At 40.9% G+C, this 26,216-nt stretch overlaps 1 protein-coding gene across 2 annotated transcripts in view; it reads right to left on the bottom strand.

The window, feature by feature from the left end:
* Window positions 1-2,391: 2,391 nt before the first annotated feature.
* Window positions 2,392-26,216, bottom strand: part of CLSPN (claspin) — a 41,850-nt gene continuing 18,025 nt past the window's right edge. Inside the window, exons 9-25 of one of the 2 annotated variants that reach the window (XM_049774629.1) lie at window positions 25,229-25,420; window positions 23,914-24,152; window positions 21,595-21,773; window positions 21,432-21,496; window positions 18,195-18,394; window positions 17,710-17,864; window positions 16,903-17,129; window positions 16,584-16,695; window positions 11,390-11,462; window positions 11,064-11,164; window positions 7,999-8,163; window positions 7,774-7,895; window positions 7,409-7,536; window positions 6,593-6,695; window positions 3,721-3,803; window positions 3,084-3,245; window positions 2,392-2,584 (exon numbers count right to left, since the gene is read on the bottom strand). In XM_049774629.1, coding sequence (XP_049630586.1) covers window positions 2,474-2,584; window positions 3,084-3,245; window positions 3,721-3,803; window positions 6,593-6,695; window positions 7,409-7,536; window positions 7,774-7,895; window positions 7,999-8,163; window positions 11,064-11,164; window positions 11,390-11,462; window positions 16,584-16,695; window positions 16,903-17,129; window positions 17,710-17,864; window positions 18,195-18,394; window positions 21,432-21,496; window positions 21,595-21,773; window positions 23,914-24,152; window positions 25,229-25,420 — 2,417 coding nt within the window. In that variant the 3' untranslated portion in view covers window positions 2,392-2,473. The remainder of the gene's footprint in view (window positions 2,585-3,083; window positions 3,246-3,720; window positions 3,804-6,592; window positions 6,696-7,408; window positions 7,537-7,773; window positions 7,896-7,998; window positions 8,164-11,063; window positions 11,165-11,389; window positions 11,463-16,583; window positions 16,696-16,902; window positions 17,130-17,709; window positions 17,865-18,194; window positions 18,395-21,431; window positions 21,497-21,594; window positions 21,774-23,913; window positions 24,153-25,228; window positions 25,421-26,216) is intronic. The other variant, XM_049774630.1, reaches the window with a different exon arrangement.

Raw genomic sequence — 26,216 nt, 5'->3', positions numbered from 1 at the left:
GCCTTTTTCTCTAGGTCAGAGGGAACTTTGCTGAAGTCAGCTGAGACAATAGACAGAAGCTAAGAATGAGCTTTTTTTTTTAATTTTTGGGTCACACCTGGTGACACTCAGGGGTTATACTCCTGGCTATGAGCTCAGAAATCGCTCCTGGCTTGGGGGACCATATGGGATGCTGGGGGATTGAACCGTGGTCCGTCCTTGGGTCAGTTGTGTGCAAGGCAAATGCCCTACCACTGTGCCATCGCTCTGGTCCCAAGAATGAGCATTTATAAAAGCAGTTGCCATGTCTATACTTGGCCAGCCCTACAGACTGTATTTTTTGTTTTGTAACCACGGCTGCGCTCAGGGGTTACTCCTGGCTCTCCGCTCAGAAATCGCTCCTGGCAGGCTCAGGGGACCATATGGGATGCTGGGATTTGAACCACCATCCTTCTGCATGCAAGGCAAATTCCCTAGCTCCATGCTATCTCTCCGGCTCCCAGACTGTAATTTCTAAAGTGAAGTATACCAAGCCATGAAAAAAATCTAGCCACACAGTTAAAAGCTAGCAATCTTGGGAAGAGAGGTCAAACTATACCAGTTGCACCCAATACCCACAACCACGGCTTTATCAATGGCCTGCTTTACCACTCATCTACAGCTTTCTGCAGAGACACCACTCTGATGAAAACTCCAGGTATGTCAGGGTCTGGGCTGACATCATCAGGACCTTTTCAGATTGTGGGCATCCTTCTCCCACCTTCTTATACTTCCAGAAGTCCTGGTAGCTGAAAACATGGCCCATAAAAGCAGCAGTATCAGCAATAGTGCTTGGAATTCCTGGACTGTGCAGTCACATAACTCTAATTTTTTTTAATACTGTCATCCCCATAGGAATGCATTAATTTAGATACCAATGTGTATCTGAAGTCACTTAAGGTTCAGAAATAAAAGAAGTAACTGAATGATCAACTAGCAACAAAAGACTTACTAAACCTTCAGACAATAACTTAACCTCATTGTGAGGTAAAATAATTACACAAATTTTCTTGTACTTTTTTCTTTCTTTTCTTTTTAATAGTTTGAATCCAACTTACCTGGAAACATCTGTATTATAACCAACTATGTTAACTATGTGATCTGGTCTTTTAAATAAAGTAATTTATAAAAAAATAAATTCACTCTGGACAGTAAATTTGCCCTTAAGGCATTACATTTATTGAAAAACCTACATGCATATTAAAACATCTTTATATACATTTCCCCGTTACATGATTACAAATATACAAACATGGTTTCTGTCAAAGCCAGCATTTTATGTTTTGAAAACTGTAGAAAATTTACATCCTAATCCCATGACATTAGTATTCTCCACCTGCCAATTAAAAACTGGTACAATACATCTATTTTCTATTTGTGTGGAATATTTGTCCAAAGCAATAATGACCCTCCATTCTGAATAAGTGTCTAAAATTCTGAGAGCCCTGTGATAGATTAGGATGATTTGGGAGTGGTAGCAATTCTCTTCAACAAATTTTTGATTAACTCCATGAAAGTTTTCTCTCTAAAATAATAAGGAAGTATGAGAATATCCTGATTATTCAGGGCATACTCACACATTTTAGTGCAATAAATGTTTACATTTTTCTTAAAGGATGAAAAGGCTCCTTGTGCAACTATATTTCAAAACACAATTTTGTCATGAAAAATAGCATTTTCTCATGAAATATCTAAGGTAGACAGAGTCACTGTGCTGATACAGCTCTTTCTCTTCATCCGTATATTTCAAAATTAAGAACAAGATCTTTTTTTTTTCTAATTTCCAGTATGAATCCTTTTTAGAAAGCAAAAATTAATTGCAGGGACCAGGGAGAAAGTTTAAAGGGCTAGAGCACATGCTTCACTGCATGGGTAGTCCAGAATTCAATTCTCAGCACCACATAGTTCTCTAGGCACTTCTAAGTGTGACTCCAAAATAAAAAAGTTTATTGGAAATTTGCTATAAAAAATGAGAAAAGACAAACTAATAGCTCATCTGTTGGTTTCTAGATCCTCTATGATATCTCTCTCTCACTGAGTCCTGCTTATCACAGTGCAGATCTTTGGGATGGGAAGGGTCATTCTGGCACTGACATTCACTGCTTTTTGTATTGCCATATTTTTTTACCCCTCCTATAACTACCCCCAAATGGTGGTATCAACCTTGGAAGCTAACAGAATAGTGTCAAATATATACTGGTGGAAATGAGCTGTCACAAGTACCCTATGAGTTAATGTTGTGTAAACACTGCAGAATTAAAATAAGTGGCCAACCCAAAAGATATTAAGAAAGATGTCAAGAGGCTTGCAGTAGAAAGAACTGGAATCAGTTTGCAATTGCAATGCAGTGATTATGACAGAAGAGTGGGATCACCCACATGAACATTAATCCAACCTTCAATGCCAGAACCTTCTCAAAGCAGTCTCCACATTGGTGCTGGCATCCTTAATGGTGTTAGCTTTCCAAAAATTTAAAGATACTTTGCTTCAATCCTGAAGTGCTATCATCTGCTTTGAGGCGCTTAGGTGAAGGAGTTGTTTTTACAGATGAACCTTTTCTCCTCACCTAGAGAACAGAGTTAGAACCAGTTCATGACCCTCATACAATTACTTTAGTTATTCCCTTTGTTAAATTATGAATAGTTAACAATAGAAACAAACAAGCAAGCAAGCAAACAAACAAAACATCCCTTTGGACTATGTAGATAGCTTAAAGGGCTTGAACATATATAATCTTTGCCATGTGAGAGCCCTTGTTTTAAGCACTACATGGTATGATCAACTACCACCCTACAAATGAAATATCAACTTTCCCAGCAATTTTCAAAGTTACTGGGGCATCAATCCCCTTGTACTTAAATGGGGAGTCAAGAATTAACACTGCACACTATGTACATTAAATATTACTGTGAAAGATTTGTTATTCACTTTTTGGTCACAATAAAAATTATTTAAAAAAAAGAATTAACACTGCAGAATAAATCTGTGAGCTGGAAATACCCACTCACTCACCCACCCACCACTCTGGTTTGGAAAGCCAGAATATCAGTTCTCAAATTCCCCACCTGAGGCTTCAATGATTCCTTTTCTGCTTCAGCCTTGACAGGAGAAATTGTATGGAAGACAAAGTTTCGAGAATTCCGGGGAGCACTAGGGTTGAGGTCAGAAAGTGCAGCCAGTTTCTGAAGCACAGCTTTGGGCTGATTTAGCAGAGAACCTGTCTTCAGCTAAGGAAAGAAAAGTCTGGTATCAAATTTCAAGGATCAAGAAAAGCATAAAAAGAAAGAAAAAAGAAAACTAGTCCCTCTTTGCCTATCCTAGGCTGAGGGTACATGTTCCACTTTTACTCAAGTTACAAAGAAAAACAACAGGGGGCCCGGAGAGATAGCACAGTGGCGTTTGCCTTGCAAGCAGCCGATCCAGGACCAAAGGTGGTTGGTTCGAATCCCGGTGTCCCATATGGTCCCCCGTGCCTGCCAGGAGCTATTTCTGAGCAGACAGCCAGGAGTGACCCCTGAGCAACGCCGGGTGTGGCCCAAAAACCAAAAAAAAAAAAAAAAAAAAAAAGAAAAACAACAGACCCCTCATAAATTTTCTTCCATTTCCAGGAGCAAACTAACTTCCTCAGTGACAGCCTTTCACTATCTGGGTCTTTATAACATTGTTGATCATGGCATCAGACTAACATGGTCCCCAACCAACCTGGTTAGTAGTTTCCGGTATGATGGCTTCAAAGGGATTTCTAAGTACAGATTTTGATTCTTGCATAACCACAGCCCGATTGACTAGAGTGAAAAGAAAATATAGATTTATTTTGAGCAAAGTTGGTAGAATTACTCCTAATTTTTTTAGTGCTGAGAATTTGAGTCTCCTACAAACAAATCATGTGCTTGACCACTGAGCTACATGCTTGGGTGAAATTACTTTACAATCTAAACAAAGAAAGAGGACATTAACTAAATCAAGAAACTAAAACTATAGGAATTCTAATTTTTTTGTTGTTGTTGTTTGGGGGCCTCCCCAGTGGTTCAGGCCTTACAGGGATGAAACACAGCAACCCACATATTTAAGACAAGGTTTTTACTACAAAACTATATCCCTAACGCTGATTATTTTGTTTTGGTGCCATATATGGGGGTGCTCAAAAGGTATTCTAGGTATTCTAGGGGCCGGAGAGGTAGCGCTAGAGGTAAGGTGTCGCCTTGCAAGCGCTAGCCAAGGAAGGACCGCAGTTTGCAGTTCGATCCCCCAGTGTCCCATATGGTCCCACCCAAGCCAGGGGCAATTTCTGAGTGCTTAGCCAGGAGTAACCCCTGAGCATCAAACGGGTGTGGCCCAAAAACCAAAAATTAATAAATAAATAAATAAATAAATAAATAAATAAATAATGGCTGATGATATGTCTAAGTAATCCCAGTCCAGACTGATGCCTCTGTGGCACTCTGAGAAGGGGCAGATGGCAGATTCCCCTTTCTGAATGAACTACCAACTGAATGTCAGACCCAAGAAAAATGACACCCAGCTTCAGTTCACAACATAACCTCATCAAATTGCCAATGATATCACATTTGTTTCAAATCTATAAATTGTGATCAAGTGGCTCCTCATGTGACATACCTCACATGTGACAATACCTCAATATTTTATAGTAGTGTTAATCCAGTAATATCACAAGAAATCTTATGGGAAAGATACATAGGAATCTACCAAATTCAGTGAGCCTGAACAGTAGCACAGAAGGCTTAGCTAGAATTAATCACAGCCCAATAAATCCTTAGGCACTGACTTTAGTAATACCATGGAGAGATAAAACAACTAAAATCAAATTGATCTGTGTTGATCTAAGTTTTGGTAATTTCATTTGCTTTTGTGTTGTCACAGCAATATGAAGCAAATTTGTTTGTGCCTGTTTGGAGGCAGGCTATCGTAGTAGGTGGGAGATTAAGGATACTGGTGAAGGGAAGCTTACACTGTTGGTGGGACTGGTGTTTGAACATTTAATGCCTGAAATGACTGTATTATTAACAACATGGTAAACTACAGTGTTAAAAAAGAAAATAATATATTCCTCCTTAAAAATACAGTTAGTGAAGCAGGGCAAACTCTTTCAAGACTATATTCCTCCCCCTTGAATATATGTTTCTCTGTGTGTATCTCTCTCTCTCTCTCTCTTTTGGTTTTTGGGCCACACCCGTTTGACACTGAGGGGTTACTCCTGGCTATGCGCTCAGAAACTGCCCCTGGCTTGGGGGGACCATATGGGACGCCGGGGGATCGAACTGAGGTCCGTCCTACGCTAGCGCTTGCAAGGCAGACACCTTACCTCTAGCGCCCTTCCCGGCCCCTCTCTGTGTCTCTTCACTTGCTCTTTGAAATCTGTGTTCTCCCTTCAACATGTTTCTGCTTTCTATCCACTCTGGATTGTTTCTCAAACACACATTCCTCTTTCTTTCCCCTCAAGTCTTTCTAGTCTCTCCCCTTGTCTCGTTTCAAGTCTCTCGCCTTAAGTCTTTCTAAGTCATTCAATAAAAATTATATTGTAAAAATCAAAAAAGTATATAAAATGGAACTAAGGAGATGGCTCAAAGGATGGGATGTGCTTTGCACACAGGAGTCCTGGGTTCAATCCCTGGCACCGCATGATCTGAGGTATAAGACTGGAATCAACTCCTGAGCACCAAGTTGGAAATGGCCTCTGAGTACCATTGAGTATGGATCAAAACAAACAAAAAGCATAGTAAGTGGTTACAAGAAGACAGATAATTTAAATTTACTATACTGAACTTAGCAACCTGTCATTACCAGTTATAAATAAAGTAAAAATGGTAAGAGTTGGGGCCGGAGAGATAGTATGGAGGTAAGGCGTTTGCCTTGCATGCAGAAGGACGGTGGTTCAAATCCTGGCATCCCATATGGTCCCCCGTGCCTGCCAGGGGCGATTTCTGAGCACAGAGCCAGGAGTAACCTCTAAGCACTGCTGGGTGTGACCCAAAAACAAAAAAGCAAAACAAAACAAAACAAAAAGAATGGTAAGAGTTGGGCCGGAGGGATAGCATGGAGGTAGGACATTTGCCTTGCATGCATAAGGACGGTGGTTCAAATCCCAGCATCCCATATGGTCCCCTGAGCCTGCCAGGAGCGATTTCTGAGCGTAGAATCAGGAGTAACCCCTGAACGCTGCCGGATGTGACCCAAACACAAAAGCAAAACAAAACAAAAAAAAAGAATGGTAAGAGTTTAGCATAGTGTTTAAAAGCTTCAGCTCTGAAGTTAGCTATATCTGGATTCACATCCCAATTCTAACAGGTATATTAACTCTGGTCAACTAATAAAGTAGTCAGAATTTACTACTCTGCCTAAGAAGACAAAGGATAACTACTAATATATACTTAACATGTATGATATCCATTATCCAATAGTTTTGGAGCCTCTTTAAGATACTACCAGACACAGGATCATGATTAAGCTGCAAGAATTCCTTGACAAAGGCCTGAATTATCCCCAAGACTGAAGCACTAGCAAGACTAGGAGAGGAGGTCCAGAGGAGGAAGGAGAAATGAGGAGGGAGTCTCACCATTTTTCTGTAGTGCTTTAGCTGTAACTTTTTTGGCCAGCATCATAAATTGACTATCTTCCCCAATTTCTTCTTCTTCAGTTGCTATTTTCCCTTGCTGTGCCTGAAAAGAAAAATTAGAATTAACGTAAGTCCAGAATTTCCCCAAATAAACAGCATAGTCCAGGCTGTGTACCTAAAATATCATTAGTTTATCTTCTTGCAACTTTAAATGACGTTTTGAAAAGTCTTTAAAATATGGGGCCAGAGCGATAGCACAGCCTTGCATGCGGCTGACCCAGGACGGACCTGGGTTCGATCCCTAGCGTTTCATAAAGTCCACCAAGGCAGGAGCAATTTCTGAGTGCATAGCCAGGAGTAACCTCTGAGTGTCACTGTTGTGGCCCAAAAAAAACAAACAAAAACAAATTTAAATATGCACAAAATATTATTTGATTTTGTACAAAAATGCTGACTTAGCCATGGAAACCTTTTCAAAGTACAAAAGAAAACCAAGGATTACAAGGAATGTAATGTAATGCAGTATTTCCCAAGATTTAAAAATTAGGAGGGGCTGGAGCGATAGCATAGTAGTAGGGCATTTGCCTTGCACATGGCCAACCCTGGCCAGTTTGATACCCGGCACCCTATATGTCCACCGAGCCTGCCAGGAGCAATTTCTGACCACAGTGCCAGGAGTAACTCCTGAGAACCTCCGGTGTGACCCAAAAACAAAAAAAACCCAAAAAATTAGCATGAAAGTGAGAAAATTAGATGTCTGGGTCCTCTCCTCATAAACTATGGTCAGAATAGGTCAATTTAGTGCAGACTTCCTACTTGGTCCCGAAGCCACTGCTCTCGTTCAATTCGCTCCTTTCTCCATTTGGCCTCAGTCTCATCAAGCTGTTCTTCAATTTGATCATCGTCAGAGTCTCTATGGAACAAGTCCATCTGGGAGGCATCATCTGAAATAAAGAGTTAGAGCTGTCAGCATACTGCAATTCCCACAGGAAAAGGTGCCTGGGCAGACACAAGTGAATCCCTGTCATTCACTATAAATAGAAACTAACTTTTTCCATTTACTAATAGAAAACCATAGCTATAATTAGGCTTTCTATAACATCCTGAAATGGTTTTGAAATCTTATATTGGACAAACGTATTTGGTGCATCATTTGCTTTTAGAGGTAAAAACCAAGATACCAATGTTTTTCCATCTGAATTTTCTCATTCTTCCAGGACCATCACTATGCAGATCCCCATCAGCAAGGTACCGCTCTTGGTATAAACGTAGCTGTCGCTTATCATCATCCAACAACGTTTTCCTACAACAGAAGAGACAATATACTTGAAACCAGGACCACTCTGATTACAGGGTCTGCTTTGAGACACACCCCTTTACTCAGAAGGGCTTGCTGGGACACTGACATGTGTATTTTCTTGATTTGATTCTGTAGCTCCTCATCAGATGGAAGTACTTCATCAATTACATCTTCTTCATATTCATCAATATCTTCCCCATCATACTCATCTTCACTTCCCACATCACTCCCTGAAACCTCCGCCTCATCTTCCAGGTATTTTTTCAATCTCCTAGAAAATAATTTTGAAGATTAGAAAAAAACAACATTAGGGTGGAATACAGTGGCTAGAACAGGCATCTGCTCAGGTTTGATTACTGGTATTTCATAAGGTCCCTGACCCCACTAGGAGTGATCCCTGGGCACAGAGCAAGAAATAGTCCCTGAGCAAAGCCAGGAGTGGCCCATACACCAAAATTTAAAAAAAAAGAAAATACAGCAATTAGGAGTTGGAGCGATAATACAGCAACTAGTGTTTGCTTTGCACAAAGCAAACCAGGGTTTGATCCCCAGTTGCCCCCAGTACTGCTGAGCCCGAGGAGCCCTGCATCACCTGATCCTAGAAATCAAAAACAAACATAGAAAAAAAAAAAATCAAACATACCCCAACCCACCCACCCCCCAAAAAAACCCCTAAAAACAAAAAGAGCAAACCCAAAATCACAAAACAATTACCTTAGAAAAATCACTGAGTACACAAAGCTATGTGAGAGTAAATTTGATAGGTAACAAATTAGATCAAAAACAAACCTTAGGGGCCAAAGCAAAAATACAGTAGGATAGGGCACTTGCCTTGCACATGGCCAACCCAGATTCAATCCCAGGAATTCCATACAGTCCTAAGTCCCCAAAAATGATCCCTGAGTACAAAGCCAGGAGTCAACCCTGAGCACACCAAAGTATGACCCAAAGGCCAAAAACCAAACCAAACACAAATAAAACCAATCTTAGTAGAATAGAATGATGGACTAAAATCCAAACCATAAATGTAATAGAGATCAATATTATGTATTATATGAAATTCCAAAAATCCTCTCCAAATAATATATTAAATATGAATTAGCACTGACTATTATTATTTATTCATATTGAATATTAACATGTATTAATATTGGATACCTATTAAAATTACATTTATAGGGGCCGGAGAGATAGCATGGAGGTAAGAAATTTGCCTTTCGTGCAAAGGGTCGGTGGTTCGAATCCCACATTCCATAATGTCCCCCGAGCGTGCCAGGAGTGATTTCTGAGTGTAGAGCCAGGAGTAACCCCTGAGCGCTACCAGGTGTGACCCAAAAACCAAAACAAAAAAATAAATAAATAAAATTGCATTTATAAAACTTCACTATTGTGAAGTTGTTGGGGTCACACCTAGTAGTGCTTGGGGGCCCTTCAATGCAAGGGCTTCACACATGCCAGGCATGTATTCTACCCCATGAGCCAAATTTCTAAATGTCATGGGAAAAATGCTTATGGATATAACTAGTAAAAAAGCAAGAAGCGGGCCCGGAGAGATAGCACAGTGGCGTTTGCCTTGCAAGCAGCTGATCCAGGACCAAAGGTGGTTGGTTCGAATCCCGGTGTCCCATATGGTCCCCCGTGCCAGACAGGAGCTATTTCTGAACAGACAGCCAGGAGTAAGCCCTGAGCACCGCCGGGTGTGACCCAAAAACTAAAAAAAAAAAAAAAAAAAAAAAAAAAAAAAAAAGCAAGAAGTAAAATTGAATATAAAAAAAATCTATAGATTTCAAGTAAATAGAAATATATAAAGCCAGTAGTGTAGCTCAGTAGTACAGCATATGCCTCACACATGCTCACATATGCATATGTATAAGACCTGAAATCAGACACTGGCACACCACAAACACAGGATACAAGGCAATAAAGATCAATATTTCACAAATATTCAAAATGGTGGGTATGGGCATGATTTTTTTTTTTTTTTTTTTTTTTGGTTTTTGGGTCATACCCAGCAGTCCTCAGGGGTTACTCTTGGCTCTACACTCAGAAATCGCTTCTGGCAGGCTCGGGAGACCATATGGAATGCCAGGATTCAAACCACCATCCTTCTGAAAGCAAGGCAAACGCCCTACCTCCATGCTATCTCTCTGGCTCCCAGGAATGATGCTTGAGTGCAATGCCAGGAATAAATCCTGAGTAACACCAGGTATAGCCTAAAAACCAAACCAAACCAAATCAATTATGTGGAGCAGGAGCGATAACACAGTGGGAGGGTGTTTCCATGTGGCTTCCCAGGTTTGATCCCTGGCATCTTTTTTTTTTTTTTTTTGTGGTTTTTGGGTCACACCCGGCAGTGCTCAGGGGAAACTCCTGGCTCCATGCTCAGAAATTGCTCCTGGCAGGAACGGGGGACCATATGGGACGCTGGGATTCGAACTGATGACCTTCTGCATGAAAGGCAAACGCCTTACCTCCATGCTATCTCTCCAGCCCCCCCCCCTTTTTTTTTTTTTTGTGGTTTTTGATCCCTGGCATCTTATATGGCCCTCCAAACCTTCCAGGTGTAATTTCTGAGCACAAAACCTGGCCAGGTGTGACCTCTCCCCCCAAAAACAAGAAAAAAAAATGTCAGAAATTTAGTATAATAATCACCTAAGGAGAACATAACTATCTATAAATACATAAGAGAGACTTAAAAATTTTTTTTGAGGGTTGGGGCTGGAGAGATAGCACAGCGGTAGGGCATTTGCCTTGCATGAAGCTGATTCGTACAAATGGTGGTTCGAATCCTGGCATCCCAGATGGTCCCCTGTGCCTGCCAGGAGCGACTTCTGAGAGCAGAGCTAGGAGTAACTCTTGAGCGCTGCCGGGTGTGACCCAAAAACTAAAAATAATAATAATAATAATAATAATAATAATAATTTGAGGGTCACACTCAGTGGTTCTTGGGGAGTTAATCCTGGTGGTGTTTGGGAGACCATGTAGTATCAGGGTAGAATCCAGGGACACCCCTATGCAAAACATGGCTCTAGTCCTTTGAGCTATCTCCCAGTGAAAGATTTTTTAAAATATGTCAACCACAAAAAGCAAAAATGAAAAAGGTAGTAAGTTACAACTCAACTATTTGAAGAACATTCTAGTAATTAAAGGAACGAAAATAATAACACCTACATTTGCCTTTTCAACTTCTCGGATTGCTGCAGAAAATCTTCTTCGTCATCTTCATGGTCTTCTGATGCCACATCTTCATCATCAGAGTCACTTTTTTCATCCTGTAAAATCATATAGTATCACATCCAAAATCAAACAGAACCAGGTTTGGATTCAACTACATAGTTACTACAACAAAAGTTATAAGCTTCTGCCAAATATCTATCATAGAAAATTACTTCTGAAAGATGTTACACATAGAATTTTCAATGATTCAGACCAGGGGGAAAACCACCAAGAACAAAGCATAACATTTAGTAAGATTAGTTTGTTCCCTTCAAACTCACCTCATTGCTATCAAACTCATTATCATTTGGGACAAGCTGAAAGTCTCCAAACTCCTCTTCTTCATCTTCTTCCCTAAAATGCATATTAATAAGTTGCTGTATTATAAGCAGTTAGTTAAGAACTGAAAATACATTATTACCTTATATATATTATATTTACTAGAACCAACAATCTCTTCTTTTGTTGTTTATTTTGGAGTCACACTTGGTCCTCAAGAGTTTACTCCTGGCTCTGCACTTAAGGATCACCCTGTGGAACTAGAGGGACTATATGGGGTGCCAGGGATCAAACCCAGGTTGGCTGTGTGCAAGATAAGTGCCCCACCCGTTGGGTCAACTCCGGGCTCTACGCTTAGAAATTGCTCCTGGCAGCCCCCCCCCCCAGCGGGGGCGGAAAGATGGGCTTCCTGCAAGGCAAATGCCCTACTGCTGTGCTATCTCTCTGGCCCCTCCAGCTTCCCCTTAACATTTTATTGCTGTTTTTTAGGCCACATCTGGTGGTTCTCAGGGGTCATTCCTGGCTCTGCACTCAGGATATGGGATATGCATATGGGATGCCAGGGATTGAACCAGATTGGCTGCATGCAAAACATACACCCTATCAGCTGTACTATCACTCTGCCCAACCCCCCTTAACTTTTTTTTTTGTTTGTTTGTTTTGTTTTTGGGTCACACCCCGTGGTGCTCAGTGGTTGCTCCTGGCTCTACACTTAGAAATCGCTCCTGGTAGGAGGTTTGGCAGGCCCCCGCCATGCCGGAGGCCTGCTTGGCCAGGCCTGGGGGGGGTGCGGGACTTGGGTAACCCCAGCGCCCCTCTGCCGCCTTGCTCCAGATCTCCAGGGCTTCCCCGGGCCACACGCCTGGGCAAGCCGGTGAGTTGGGTCCCTTGGTGGAGCTTGAAGGTACCCTAGGCCTTCCCCCACCATCCATGCGGCTCCTTAGGGAGGGTCTGGGTGGGGCTCTGAGCTTCTGGTCTCCCAGCTTCTTGAAGGATCTCTCCTTCCTGGGAGCCGGGAGTCTAGCAGGAGGAGGTTTGGCTGGCACTGGTAATCTCTGTCCAGTCTACATTTTCACAAGAAACATTAATAGTACTCTCACAAGAAACATTAATAGTACTCTCACAAGAAACTGTAATAGTACTCACTATCATTGAATTATGTTTTTATGTATGCAGAATGTCTATTTTTTACTCTGCCCTTTTGCATACCCCTTCATAAGTTCCTATTTCTCTTTAACTTCTTTAACTCCTATCATCATTACTCCTTTTATACCCTTTCTAACTTAAGTACTGTTGAGTCCTAAGTCACAGACCAAAGTGGTGCCCTAGAGTTAACACCCACCCAACTATTTTAAAAGGCATAAAAAGGACACATATCTTTTCAACATTTTATGGGTGTTTTCTTTGACGGCTATAACTTTTGCTAAATACTTTCTTATACAGTGATGATCCCCCCCCCCATGTTTTTTATCTTCTCTTTGTGAACTGCTCAATATGGAATTTGGTGTGAAAGAATCCCTCAGTTTAATACTTATGTTTGAACCAAGTCATGGGTCTTGTTGGAAATGTTCTTATGCCCCCATATATCTGATAGCACCACGTGGCTTTATATCTTGTTTGCATAGGCACACTAACATGGAAAAATACTATACATACCAATAAGTTCTTATCTAATAAAAATGGGAACACACAAATCTTGTAGTGCAATGAGACCTTACACCCTGAACATTGACATAAAGACCTGGCACAAGCCTCAGAAGAATGGTCATTCTCCATTCACCCCTTGATCTACAGAAGACATTTACAAAACATCCAAGGTTGTATATAACATCACCTGGTGGCATTCCTGTACCAGGAAAGACCCTACAGGTGCTCTGACATCTACTCAAAAAAAACACCCCTTAACACTGAGAAGACAACAAGAACAAAGACCTGCTTACTGGACAGGGCTTGCTGTATTGCCCCTTAATTGTGAGGTTTGTCTATAACATCACCTGGAAGCAATCCTCTACCACGGAAGACCCTACCACTGCTCAGACATCGTCCTGCTCAAAAGAGACTTCCCTTAACACTGAGAAGACTTAACAACAACAACCTGCTTACAGGAAAGGGCTTCCTGCATTGCCCTTTCATGGTGAGGTGAAACGAGAAGGCACTCCACATCATGACTTCAATGTAGGACATGCAGATTCCAGAATCTTTAATACAGAAACATGAGACCAACAACAGAGACCTTGTGAAAAGTGTGTTGGCACTACAGACAAAGTCTTGGATCGAACGATAACTTTCCTGAGGCCTAGAGCTGGTCTTATGCCAGGAAACTTCAGGGGTAGGATCTCTTTGTATTTAGGCCAAGGTTATTCCTTTCCATGCCTCTCATATTTTGGTGGGCCTATGCAAACAACAATTGCCACTCTAACACTGTTTTTACTGTGCTCCTTTGACTCTAATCCTTAAAACGCACCCACTTAAAATTTGAGGTTAACTTAAGCTAATATGCATGTACATGGAAATGTAAAAAATACTATGCCTCTAATGTTTAAGGAGTTACGTAAGTTTGATGGCTTTAGATTGCCTTGTGTGCTGTTAAGAAATATTATAATGTGCTACAATCTGGGGACTTGAGGGACAAAGTAATTGCACATGGATTCTGTTTTATTTATCTTAACTTTCTTTGGTGAAAGTTCAAAGTTAAGATATCAGCAAGGGGACTTCTGATAATTATGTTATGGGTGATTGTCCTTCCACTGTAACTTTACCTTATCCTCTTTCTTTGCATCTTTTGTTCTCATAATTCAAAATAAAAAAAATTATAAAAAAAAAAAAAAAAAAAAAGAAATCGCTCCTGGTAGGCTCGGGGGAACATATAGGATGCCGGTATTCGAACCACGGTCCTTCTGCATGCAAGGTAAATGCCCTACCTCCATGCTATCTCTCCAGCCCTGCTCTTAACCTTTAAGTGTACATTCTCATTATTGTGCAACCTTCCTTGAGAACACTTTTCATCTTGTGAAAGAGGGACCCTGTAAGCATTATATAACAAACTGATACTCTTCTCTCTTAGACCTTGACAAAGCTACCTATTTTCTATTTCTATGAATCCCAGTACTAAGCCTTTCATTTATTTATTTTATTTTATTTTATTTTATTTTATTTTTTTTGGTTTTTGGGTCAGACTTGGCGTTGCTCAGGGGTTACTCCTGGCTGTCTGCTCAGAAATAGCTCCTGGCAGGCACGGGGGACCATATGGGACACTGGGATTCGAACCAACCACCTTTGGTCCTGGATCGGCTGCTTGCAAGGCAAGCACCGCTGTGCTATCTCTCCGGGCCCTAAGCCTTTCATTTAAATGAACACATATCATTTGTGATTTTGTGATGGGCTAATTTCACTTGGCATAATTTCCTCAGAGTCATCAATGTTATAGTATGTATCAAAATTTTCTTCCGGGGCCAGAGAGATAGCATGGAGGTATGGCATTTGCCTTGCATGAAGAAGGACGGTGGTTTGAATCCCAGCATCCGCTATGGTTCCTGAGCCTGCCAGAAGTGATTTCTGAGCGTAGAGCCAGGAGTAACCCCTGAGCGCTGCTGGGTGTGACCCAAAAACAAAAAAAAAGTTTTTTTTTCTTCCTTTTCCTTTCTTTAAAAACAACTCTTTTTTTTGTTGTTGTTATCTTGTTATCCAAGGAACACACTTTTAGTTATGATATTCATACATTCTTGATTTGGGTGTATAATAAATTGAGCATTTGAGGGAAGGTAGTTGGGCCACACCTGGCAGTGCTCAGGGGTTACTCTTGGCTCTGCACTTAGAAATTACTCCTGGTAGGCTCAGGAGACAATATTAGATGCCAGCAATTGAACCCAGGTTGGCTGTGTGCAAAGCAAACACCCTTCCTACTGTGTATCATTCTGTCCCCAGATTAAGCATTTTTGTTGTGACACCAGAGATTACAAACAGCAGTGCTATTGAGAGTTTACTCAGTATATGTACAGGTACAGTATATGTACCAGAGACTGAAATTGAGATCTCTGCTAGACCAAATATTATCACTGAACTATTATTCTTGGGTCACTTTTTTTTCCTTGGTGGTGCTAGGGAGTTTAGACCACACTCCATGGTGCTGAGGGGTTAGCCTTGGCTCTATATTCAGAAATGATTTCTGGCAGTACTTGGGGTATGATAAGTAATGTAGGGGGATTGAATCAAGGTTAGAACATGCAAGGCAAATAAATGCCTTATACTTGTACTATCTCTCTGCCTCCTATCTTGGCTTTCTGATAGTAGCTATTCTTTCCCCTAATTATTAGCAGTATTATATTATGCAATATTATATTACATTAATTATATTATACTATGTTAAACTGCTTATTTATATTGTATTATACTATATTATAACAATATTATTTTGTCATTAGACAGTAACTTTTTTTGGTTTGGTTTGGTTTTGGGCCACACCCAGTGGTGCTCAGGGGCTATTCTTGACTCTGTGCTCGGAGAGACATCTGGTGGTGCCTACGGGAATTACATGTAGTGTTGGGGACTGGAACCAGAGACCTTTATTAGCTACCACAGTTGCAAGTGCCTTACCTCCTGTACTATCGCATGGACCCCACCTGCCTTCTTAAATTTATTATTATTATTACTTTAGTCCATAAAAGGTGGTGCTCAGAGTTTACTTCAAGCTCTGTGCCCATGGATCATTCCAATGGGGTTTGGGGGACTCTGGGGAAAGGTCAGGGATTAAACCCAAGTCAGCTGCATGCAAGGCAAGCACTGTTTCTCTGTCCCCCCCCCTTTTTTTTTTTTTGGGCCGCACCCAGCGGTGCTCAGGGGTTACTCCTGGCTGTCTGCTCAGAAATAGCTCCTGGCAGGCACGGGGGACCATATGGGACACCGGGATTCGAACCAACCACCTTTGGTCCTGGATCAGCTGCTTGCAAGGCAAACACCGCTGTGCTATCTCTCCGGGCCCTCTGTCCCCTTTCTTGACTCATTTTTTTAAACCCTGTGTAACTAAACAAAAACATCAAATTTTTTATTATGCAAATAAAACTCAAACACTTTGTAACAATCTCAGACAGGACAAGAAGCCCTAATAGAATCTGTTATTACTAAACTTGGAGAAGATGACTCCAAAATTTTATCAGAAATCTAGGCCTTCCCAAATTCCCACCAATCCTGGAGACTCACCTATCTGTTGGAAAGGAGCCTGAGCAAAGAGCAAGTGCTTCTTCCATTGGATCACCCATGCTTCCCTCCTTCTCCTGATTATTCAATTCTGATGGAGCCAGAATAGAGGCATCTATATCACATTAAAAAAAATTGTCATCAAGAAATAACAGTAATCTAAAGACATACCAGTGTAATATAGTAAAGAGATAAGTAGTCAGGGAGGTAAGTAGTATATTCAACATGCAAGAATTCGCCAGTCTGTTTTCTGTGAATCATCAGTTATTTACTCAAGAGTTAAGGACCTGACTTTAAGATATCTGACTGTTAAATATTTTACCTTGAGTAGTGAATTTTCCTGAACAAAAATTCAGAAGTTCCTCCATGTTCTTGTTTTTATCACTCTTCCCAAGCAGAGGTTTTTCAGTCTGGGAAGTGAACTTTCCAGTACACAAGTCCAATAGCTCATCCATGTTAGCATCCATGGCATTCTCATCCATACTGGCCAATGGCAAGTGTGGCTTCAGAGTCTGGTACTGATTCCTGTGATTTCTAACATTTAAAAACCTAAAAATAAAAAACAATGAAGAGTGTTAAGGATTCTAGAGAAAAAAAAAGCAGAGTAAAATACTAACTCATTTCCAATACCAGAGTTGGAAGTTGAATCCCAAAACCAGAAGGTAAAAGATTCAAACATGACCCTGTAGTAATAGACAGGAGAGGGGTAGAGGGAGGGAGGATGAAAGAACAAATGCTATTCAAATATAGTAAGAGTGAAGAATAAGTTCTGACTTTATGTGGTATTAAAGAGCTGGTGTTCTAGCCATGTAATGCGCTATGGTCTGTTAGTCCTCAGTCCTACCCAATAATCTTAATAGTAAGATGAACAAAGGAAAACTTGAAGGCTTACAAGAACTATGCATTTCAAATAAGGCAGAGTGAAGAATCAGAATGCCAGGAAGAGTTATTTACGTTTTATTTTCCAGAGACTTTGTTCAAACTTGTAGAATGTAATACTAATGGTCTGTATACCTTCTTTCTCAGAAGAGAAAGCACAGATGGAGTGACAGAAGCTTACTTTATTTTTAAAACAAAATTAAGCAGAGCCCAGCACCATTTCCACCCACAGAAACATAAAACTACCTACCCATCTGCATCCAACAGTTGGCTCTGGGTGTCATCTTCTAAACAGAACTGGAAATCTCCTGCTCCTAGGAAAAGTGTCTTGGGTTCTGGGGAGGCGTTATACAGATCCTGGGAATCCTCTATGGGAAGTGAAGGCTCAGACAGCTTTCCTGAACTCTGGCACCAAAACAAAACCAAACAAAAACAAAACGTTTTACAAATGTCATTCACTGTCATGACAACAACAGAAGCTGCTATTTACAATATTTAATCTACACTCAGGCAACTGCAGTTAAGGAGGACAATGCATAGCAAAGAAAAACATCAAGAAAATATCTTCAAGAAAGTAAGAACACTGGATGAGGTTTGTTTTTAATACACAAAGAAGGTGGATTTTTAAAACTGAACATACATAATGTGGTGGGAGTTGGTTGGCTTGGACACACTTTATTTAGCAATGTGGGAAGCAAAAGGGAGGAGGAGATTAGAAAACGATTATTATTTTACCTTAGAAGCTGAGTTGACTAAATTGGATCGAAAAAGCCCTGGGGAAGGAGATCTGAATCCTCCTGCTGTAGGGAAAACACTAGTCCCTCGGCCGGTTTGTCTGTTGCAAGGCTGATAGGATGGAATGGTGGAGCCAATCAGTTCAAAGCTGCTATTGTGGCTGCTCTCCTTTGTTAGCAATGAGCATGAATCATCTTCATCTAAAGAAAGAGAAATAACTCTGAAGTGCATGATTCCAGAAACAGGGTGGATTTGTTTAGGGAAAAAAAGAGTTGAGAATGAAACTGTTAAGTAACATTCAGAGTCAAGCCTTTCAAGTTACATGTTCCAAAATATTAAGTTAAAGGGTAAATTATAGTACTAATATAGCATTCTACAGCCAGGATCTACCTCTGAGCTAAATGATAGCGAAAGTTTGATGTCTTTTTTAGGGTACAGGGGGCTAGGTGGTAAAGCAAACTCAGTGTGGTGGCAGGAGATACTCTTGGTGGACTTAAAGGGATCATGTGATGCCAAGGACTGAAATCAGGGTTCCTGAAAAAAAAAAAAAAAAAAAAAAAAAGCATGCACTCTAGTTCTTTGAGTCATTCATTCTCTATATCATCCAGTTTTTCTTGTATTCAGTCTTACGCCTATGATCATTCTCACCAGTATCTAGTAACTTACACATCCTCCTTTAATCTATATATGCTAGGAATGCTTCAGAACTCAAATCAATATATATTCACTAAAAGACCTATTTATTATATACCCTATGCCAAATATAAAAAAAAGTACATGTTAATTTTCAGAAATTGGACTGAAAGAAACATTCCAGTTTATAAATACCTTTCACTGCTGCGTTTAAGATGGGAAAAATCCACAAGAATGTAAATTTGGAAGTCTGGAGCCTGAAACTGTGGCTTAGTGATGGAGTAGACACTCCAGGCCTAAGGCACTGAATCTGATCCCTGATACTACATAGGCAACATGCAATCCCTCTGTGAACTGCTCTTTGAGATCCTTATATATCACACACACTCTCTCTCTCACTCTTTCTCTCGCTTTCTCTCGCTTTCTCTCTCTCTCTCTCTCTCTCTCTCTCTCTCTCTCTCTCTCTCTCTCTCTCTCTCTCTCTCTCTCACACACACACACACACACACACACACACACAATTTGGGAACTGGAGAGATAAAACAGGGGTAAGCCCCAAACACTGTACACGGCCCCAAAACAAACAACAAAAAAAGTGCAATATCAGTCAGGGAAATGGCTCAAAGTGCCAGCTTTGCATGCAGGAGGCTAGGTACAATACCCTTCACTGCATTCCCTGAGAATTATTGGGAGTAAATCATTAGCACAAAACTGTAATATTTCGAAGTATACCAGGTGTGATGCAAAACCAAAATAAAAGGTAAATGACAAAAACGTGTGACCTCCAACATATCAAGTATGTGCTAACACTACAACTAAAATGTGTATGACCTTCAGCTAGTACAACTAACTGTATGAACACCACACTCAAGTGTGTAAACCCCAACACAAAAGAGGAAGAAAAAAAAAAATCAGGGCCCAGATAAACAGCACAATGGCTTAGAGGTGCCCTCACTAGCACACAGCCCTAAATTTAAATCCCTGGTATTCTATATGTGTCAAGTGCAACCAGAACATCTCTGTTGTCAGTGATCCTGACATCACAAGTGATTTCTGGCTACACTGCAGCCAGGTGTGTAGAAGTACCATAAGAAGGACTGTAACCCCCAGACAGCTCTGCAACTGAAAAAAGATGTTCTCTGACAAGCACAGGTGTGAACATTATAGTACTCCCCCGCCCTAGTTAGCACCATAAGCATCACTTTTGTGCCTCAACTAAGAGTGAGTCTTCATGAGTACCTATGAGAGAACAGCAACCTAACATCATGTTATCCCTGGCAAATACCATCTAAAAACATACAAGCAGAAGAGCCAATTGTGTATATAACCCCAAATTAACAAGCAGTGACAATATCAACCACAAGAAAGGGATGAGGAATGGGGCCAGAGAGATCGCACAGCGGTAGGGCTTGCCTTATCAGCAGCTAATCCAGGACAGATGGTGGTTCAAATCCTGGCATCCCATATGGTCCCTCATGCCTGCCAGGAGTGATTTCTGAGCACACAGATAGGAGTAATGCCTGAGTGCCACGGGTGTAACCCAAAAACAAAAACAAAAAAAAGTGATGAGGGACAAAATCATAATAAAATTTAAGGGATGAAGACACAGTACAGCAGGAAGGGTGCTGCCTTGCATGTGGAAAACCCAGGTTTGATCCTCAGCACCACATATAGTCCCCTAAGTTCCTCCAGGAGTGATCCGAGTAAAGAAGCAGGAGTAAACACTGAGTACAGCCAAGTATGGCATCCTCCAGCCTCGCAAAAAATAATTTAAAATAAAATAAAGGTTTAAAAAACAAAGTAAGGGATCTTTGGGGCCGGAGAGATAGTACAGCTGTGTTTGCTTTGCAAGCAGCTGATGCAGGACCTAAGGTGGTTGGTTTGAATCCTGGCGTCCCATATGGTCCCCCGTGCCTGCCAGAAGCTATTTCTGAGCAGATAGCCAGGAGTAACCCCTGAGCACCGCCGGGTGTGGCCCAAAAACCAAAAAAAAAACAAAAACAAAAAAAATAAAAAAAACAAAACAAAACCAACAAAGTAAGGGATCTGAGCAATAGTACAGCAGGTAGGGTGTTTGCTTTGCATATGGTTGACCCGAATTCAATCCTCAGCATTCCATATGGTCCTTTGAACCTACCAGGAGTAATCCCTGAAGAGAGCCAGGAATAAGCTCTGAGAACCACCATTATGGCTCTAAAACCAAAATAAAAAGTAAAACATAAAAAGGAAACTTAGAGTTGGAGATGTAGCTCAATTGTAAAGTACATACTTTTCATGTATGAGGCCAAATAACAAATACCATACAAACACAAAAGGAATCTTGGGAAATTGTAATCCTTAAGAATCAAATCTGGCGAGGCCGGCGAGGTGGTGCTAGAGGTAAGGTGTCTGCCTTGCAAGCGCTAGCCAAGGAAGGACCGCAATTCGATCCCCCAGCATCCCATATGGTACACCCAAGCCAGGGGCAATTTCTGAGCGCTTAGCCAGGAGTAACCCCTAAGCATCAAACAGGGGTGGCTGAAAAACCAAAAAAAAAAAAAAAAAAAAAAATCAAATCTGGAATATTAAAGAAAAGTTAAGTTCTGGATATGAGACATTACTTACCCAGTTTGCTATGTCTTTTGCCTAAGTTTGCATCTGTTTCTGATTTTTCTTCACAAGGAAAATAACTACAAATAAGAAAACAAACTATTTAAGTATCTATTTCTGCTACTTAATAAAATGGGCAAGTCCAAGGAAATTTGATCTCTCTTTAGATATTACTTACCCCGTCCTGGAAGAGTTGTCCTTAAATAGAAGTAAGGTAGAATCTGATGAGAGAGGTTTGGGAACAGAAAGCAGGCCAACTGACTTGCCAATTTCACTACTGCCATCATTATTTTCTTTGTCCATTTCTTTTTCATCTCTGGTTTCTGTTTCTTCACCACTGAGAAGGAATTCTGTAATCTTTACCATCACGTTGCATCCAAAACAAAATAACACAAGTCAAAACATTTTAAAATAATACAGCTTTGGCCTATATATGGATTCTAGATTGCAGGTCCCAACTAAAATGCAAAAATGTAAAACTAAACTAAAGGAAATTCAGTCTTATTATTAGTAAGTTTAGTCTTTATTATTAATTATTAAACTAAAGGAAGTTCAGCCTTATTATTAATAAGTTCAGTCTTCATTATTAATAAAATGACACTTTTAGAATCCTTTCAGACTTAAATCATTTTATCCTAACCTTCCTCAAGTTGCTACAAGATCCTGCTGGAAAACTGAATTATTTTATTGAGACAAAAAGACATTAAATAATTAGCCTAAGACTTAGAGAACAATTAATGATCTCCAGCCAACTACAGACTATAATATGCTGCTCAATTAGTCCTTACTTTTTCTTCCTTTGCCCCTGGTTAAATATTAAACATTATTTCTTTTTTTTTTTTTTTTTGTTTTTGTTTTTGTTTTTGGGCCACACCCGGTGACGCTCAGGGGTTACTCCTGGCTATGCGCTCAGAAGTCGCTCCTGGCTTGGGGGACCATATGGGATGCCGGGGGATCGAACCGCGGTCCTTCCAAGGCTAGCGCAGGTAAGGCAGGCACCTTACCTCCAGCGCCACCGCCCGGCCCCTAAACATTATTTCTATTTCTTATGCCAAAAATCTATCATCTATTTCCCTAGGCAGAACATAATGCTATGAAAAAAAAGGTAAGAGTTTCTTTTATAAATAATCTCCTTGATTGGGGGTTGGAGCAACAGCACAGAGGGTAGGGCGTTTTGCCTTGCACATAGCTGACCTGGATTCAATCCCTGCCATCCCATACAGTCCCCCAAGGAGTGATTTCTGAAGACAGAGCCAGGAGTAACCCCTGAGCACCACCACGCATGGCCCAAAATATAAAAAAAATAAGTTAAAAATCTCCTCAATGTAGAATGAAATTCATGTAGGAAGGTCTTGGCCTGCTGAGAATTTATTCCAACCTGATTAAGGTAAAAATAAACGGTTTAGTTTTTTTGTTTGTTTTTGTTTTGGGATCATACCTGGTGGTGCTCAGGGCTTACTCCTGGCTCTACAGTCAGTAATCACTCATGGCAGGTACAGGGGACAATAGGATGCTGGAGACTGAACCTGGGTTGGTCATGCGTAAGGCAAGCAAAGCACCTTATCATACTGTACGATCTTTGACTCCTGCTTTTAATTCATTTTTTCTATTTGGGGGCCATACTTAGTGATGCTCAGGGCTTAGTTAGTCCTGGTTCTGCACTCAGAAATTAACCTGGCAAGCTTGGGGAACCATATAAGATGCCAGGGAATGAACACAGGTAGGCCACGTGCAAGGCAAGCATCTAATCACTATACTATCTCTCCAGCCCCCTGCTTTGTGAATTTGAATAAGAAATAAAACTAGGGGCCGGTAAGGTGGCACTAGAGGTAAGGTGTCTGTCTGCCTTGCAAGCGCTAGCCAAGGAAGGACCACGGTTCGATCCCCCCGCGTCCCATATGGTCCCCCCAAGCAGGGGCAATTTCTGAGCGCTTAGTAAGGAGTAACAACGGGTGTGGCCCCAAAAACAAAAAACAAAAAACAAAAAACAAAAAAAAAAAAAAAGAAATAAAACTAAACAACAGAAATAAAAGTCTATTAATACAAAGTCAATTCAATACTATCTATCATAAGTGATATTACTATAGATGAACAGGCACAGGCCAACGTTATGTAGTTTAATGGATCTGACATAAATGAATGCACTAAATATTAGGTATAATGAATAGCTACATTTATCTCTAATCCTAAATTTCTTTTTTTTGTTTGTTTGTTTTTGGGCCATACCCATTGACGCTCAGAGGTTATTCCTGGCTGTGTGCTCAGAAATCATTCCTGGCTTTGGGGGACTATATGGGATGCCAGGGATCAAACCCAGGTCCGTCCTGGGTCAGCAGCGTATAAGGCAAACACCCTACCGCTGTGCCACCGGTCCAACCCCTAATCCTAAAATCTCTGACACAATAAAAATATGCTTATCATGTTCTTATTCAAATATAATTTTCTATTTCCCTTATTTAACATAACCAACTAACAAAATTACATAATTTCCAGACACCTCTTGATTGTCTTTATCCTCCTCTTCCTCAACTTTGCCCTCTTCTTCCTCTAATCCTTCTTCTTCCTCCTCATCTCCATCTTCCTCAGATTCATCTGTCATTTCTTCCTCTTCCTCCTCTTCTTCAAATACATCTTCATTATCTAATTTAAATAATGCTTCACGTTTTTGGCGTTCCTCAAACCTTCGAAGTTTCATTGCTTCTTGCAGTTTTGCTTTCAACACCTGAAGCTTTTCACCTAAGCATAAATATGAAGAAAAACATTTTTGGTTTGGGGCCATACCCAGCAATCCTCAGGGCTTACTCCTGGGTCTGTACTCAGGGATCATTTCTAATGACTTCGAGGAACATATGGAGTGCCAAGGACCAAATCCAAGTTGGCCATGCGTAAGGCAAGTGCCCTATCTGCTGTACTATCTTATCACTCCAGCCCCTAGATGAAGAATTTTTTTAAAAACAGAGATAATAGGGCCCAGAGAGATAGCACAGCTGCATTTGACTTGCAAGTAGCTGATTCAGGACCAAAGGTTGTTGGTTCGAATCCCGGTGTCCCATATGGTCCCCTGTGCCTGCCAGGAGCTATTTCTGAGCAGACAGCCAGGAGTAACTCCTGAGCACCGCTGGGTGTGGCCCAAAAAAACAAAAAACAAAAAACAAAAAAACCCAGAGACAATAGGGGCCAGAGTAATAGTACAGATGGGAGGGTACTTGCTTTGCATGAAGCTGACCCAAGTTTGATTCCTGGCATCCCATATGGATCACCCAAGCACTGCCAGGAGCAATTCCTGAATGTAGAGCCAGGAGTAACCTCTGAGCATTGCTAGATGTAGCCCAAAACAAATAAACAAAATAGGGATCATACCTAATGATGCTCTAGACAGTAATGCACAGTAATAGGGATCAAACTCAGGGTCTAACACATGCTAGAAATAACTTCAGTTATTTCCCTAGCACAGATCTAATTTTTGTTTGTTAGTTTTTTTCGGCAGCATTCAGGGGTTACTCTTGGCTCTACGCTCAGAAATCGCTCCTGGCAGGCTCAGGGGACTATACGCGATGCCGGGATTCGAACCACTGTCCTTCTGCATGCAAGGTCAATGCCTTACCTCCATGCTATCTCTCTGGCCCCAGATCTAATTTTTTAAATTATTTTTAAAATAAAATAAAATAAAATAAAATAAAAGAGGTGCTGCTATCCAATCTTCAAAGTCTTCAAAGAAAAGAATTCTACAACTGTTCACAATAGGCTTTTCAGTAGCTATAAATATCTGTGACCACAAAGTGTTAAGTTCAAAAAAAGGTGGATTCACATACCTGGTTTTGTGTGGCCTGTTTCATCCAGTTTCTCTGCTGCCAAAGTCACAGGTACCACATCTGTTTTTAGCTCTTCCTTTCCATTAGTGCCTATATCTTTCACTATGATGTTCACATTCAGCTTCTGACAAGCCCGAGGTTTGACTGCTGGATTAGCATGTTTCCAGAAACGCTGCTTTAAGGCTTCCAGTTCTAAATCCAAACAACAGCCATATGTGAGTTTGTGGTACATTTTTCCTTTAATATCCCAGGTAGGAATTAGAAACTAAGTTTCTTAGCTCAACAAAGTTCTAAGGGAAAAAGCCAGAGGCACTAAAAAAATCCCATTAATAGTATCTGTGTCAAATTCCTGCAATTCTATCCAAATACCAACTAATGAACACTCCCAACAGTCTTTTCTTCATAAACTATTTTGGGGGAGCTAGGAAAATAGTGCTATGGTCAGGGGCATATTCCTTGCATGCATGAGGACCAAAGTTTGAGCAACAGCACTTCATAGGCACCCAACCACTGCTGGTATTACCCTGATGACCCCCAGCATCGCTGGGCATTGAATCACCCAAATAGTCAAATATCCCCTGGAGTGGCACTATGGACAATCTGAGGACTGTTTGGGAGATCCACTGATGAAAAAAAATTTGGGGGCCAGAGAAATAGCACAGCGGTAGGGCGTTTGCCTTGCAAGCAGCCAACCCAGGACTGACGGTGGTTCAAATCCTGGCATCCCATATGGTCCCCTGTGCCAGTGATTTCTGAGCACAGAGCCAAGAGTAACCCCTGAGCACTGCTGGGTGTGGTTCAAAAAACAACAACAACAAAAAATTATTTTAGGGGCCGGAGCTAGGTTTAGAACCCAGATGTGTGCAAGGGAAGAGCCCTACCACTGTACCATCACTCTGGTCCCTATATGTACTTTTATTAGTAAAAGATATGGTCATAAGATAACTCAAGTGATAGAGCACATGCCTAACATGGGCAAGCCCTGAGT

Source organism: Suncus etruscus, chromosome 6 (genome assembly GCF_024139225.1).
Source record: "Suncus etruscus isolate mSunEtr1 chromosome 6, mSunEtr1.pri.cur, whole genome shotgun sequence".
NCBI lineage: Eukaryota > Metazoa > Chordata > Mammalia > Eulipotyphla > Soricidae > Suncus > Suncus etruscus.
This window is presented reverse-complemented; position numbering and strand designations above follow the sequence as displayed.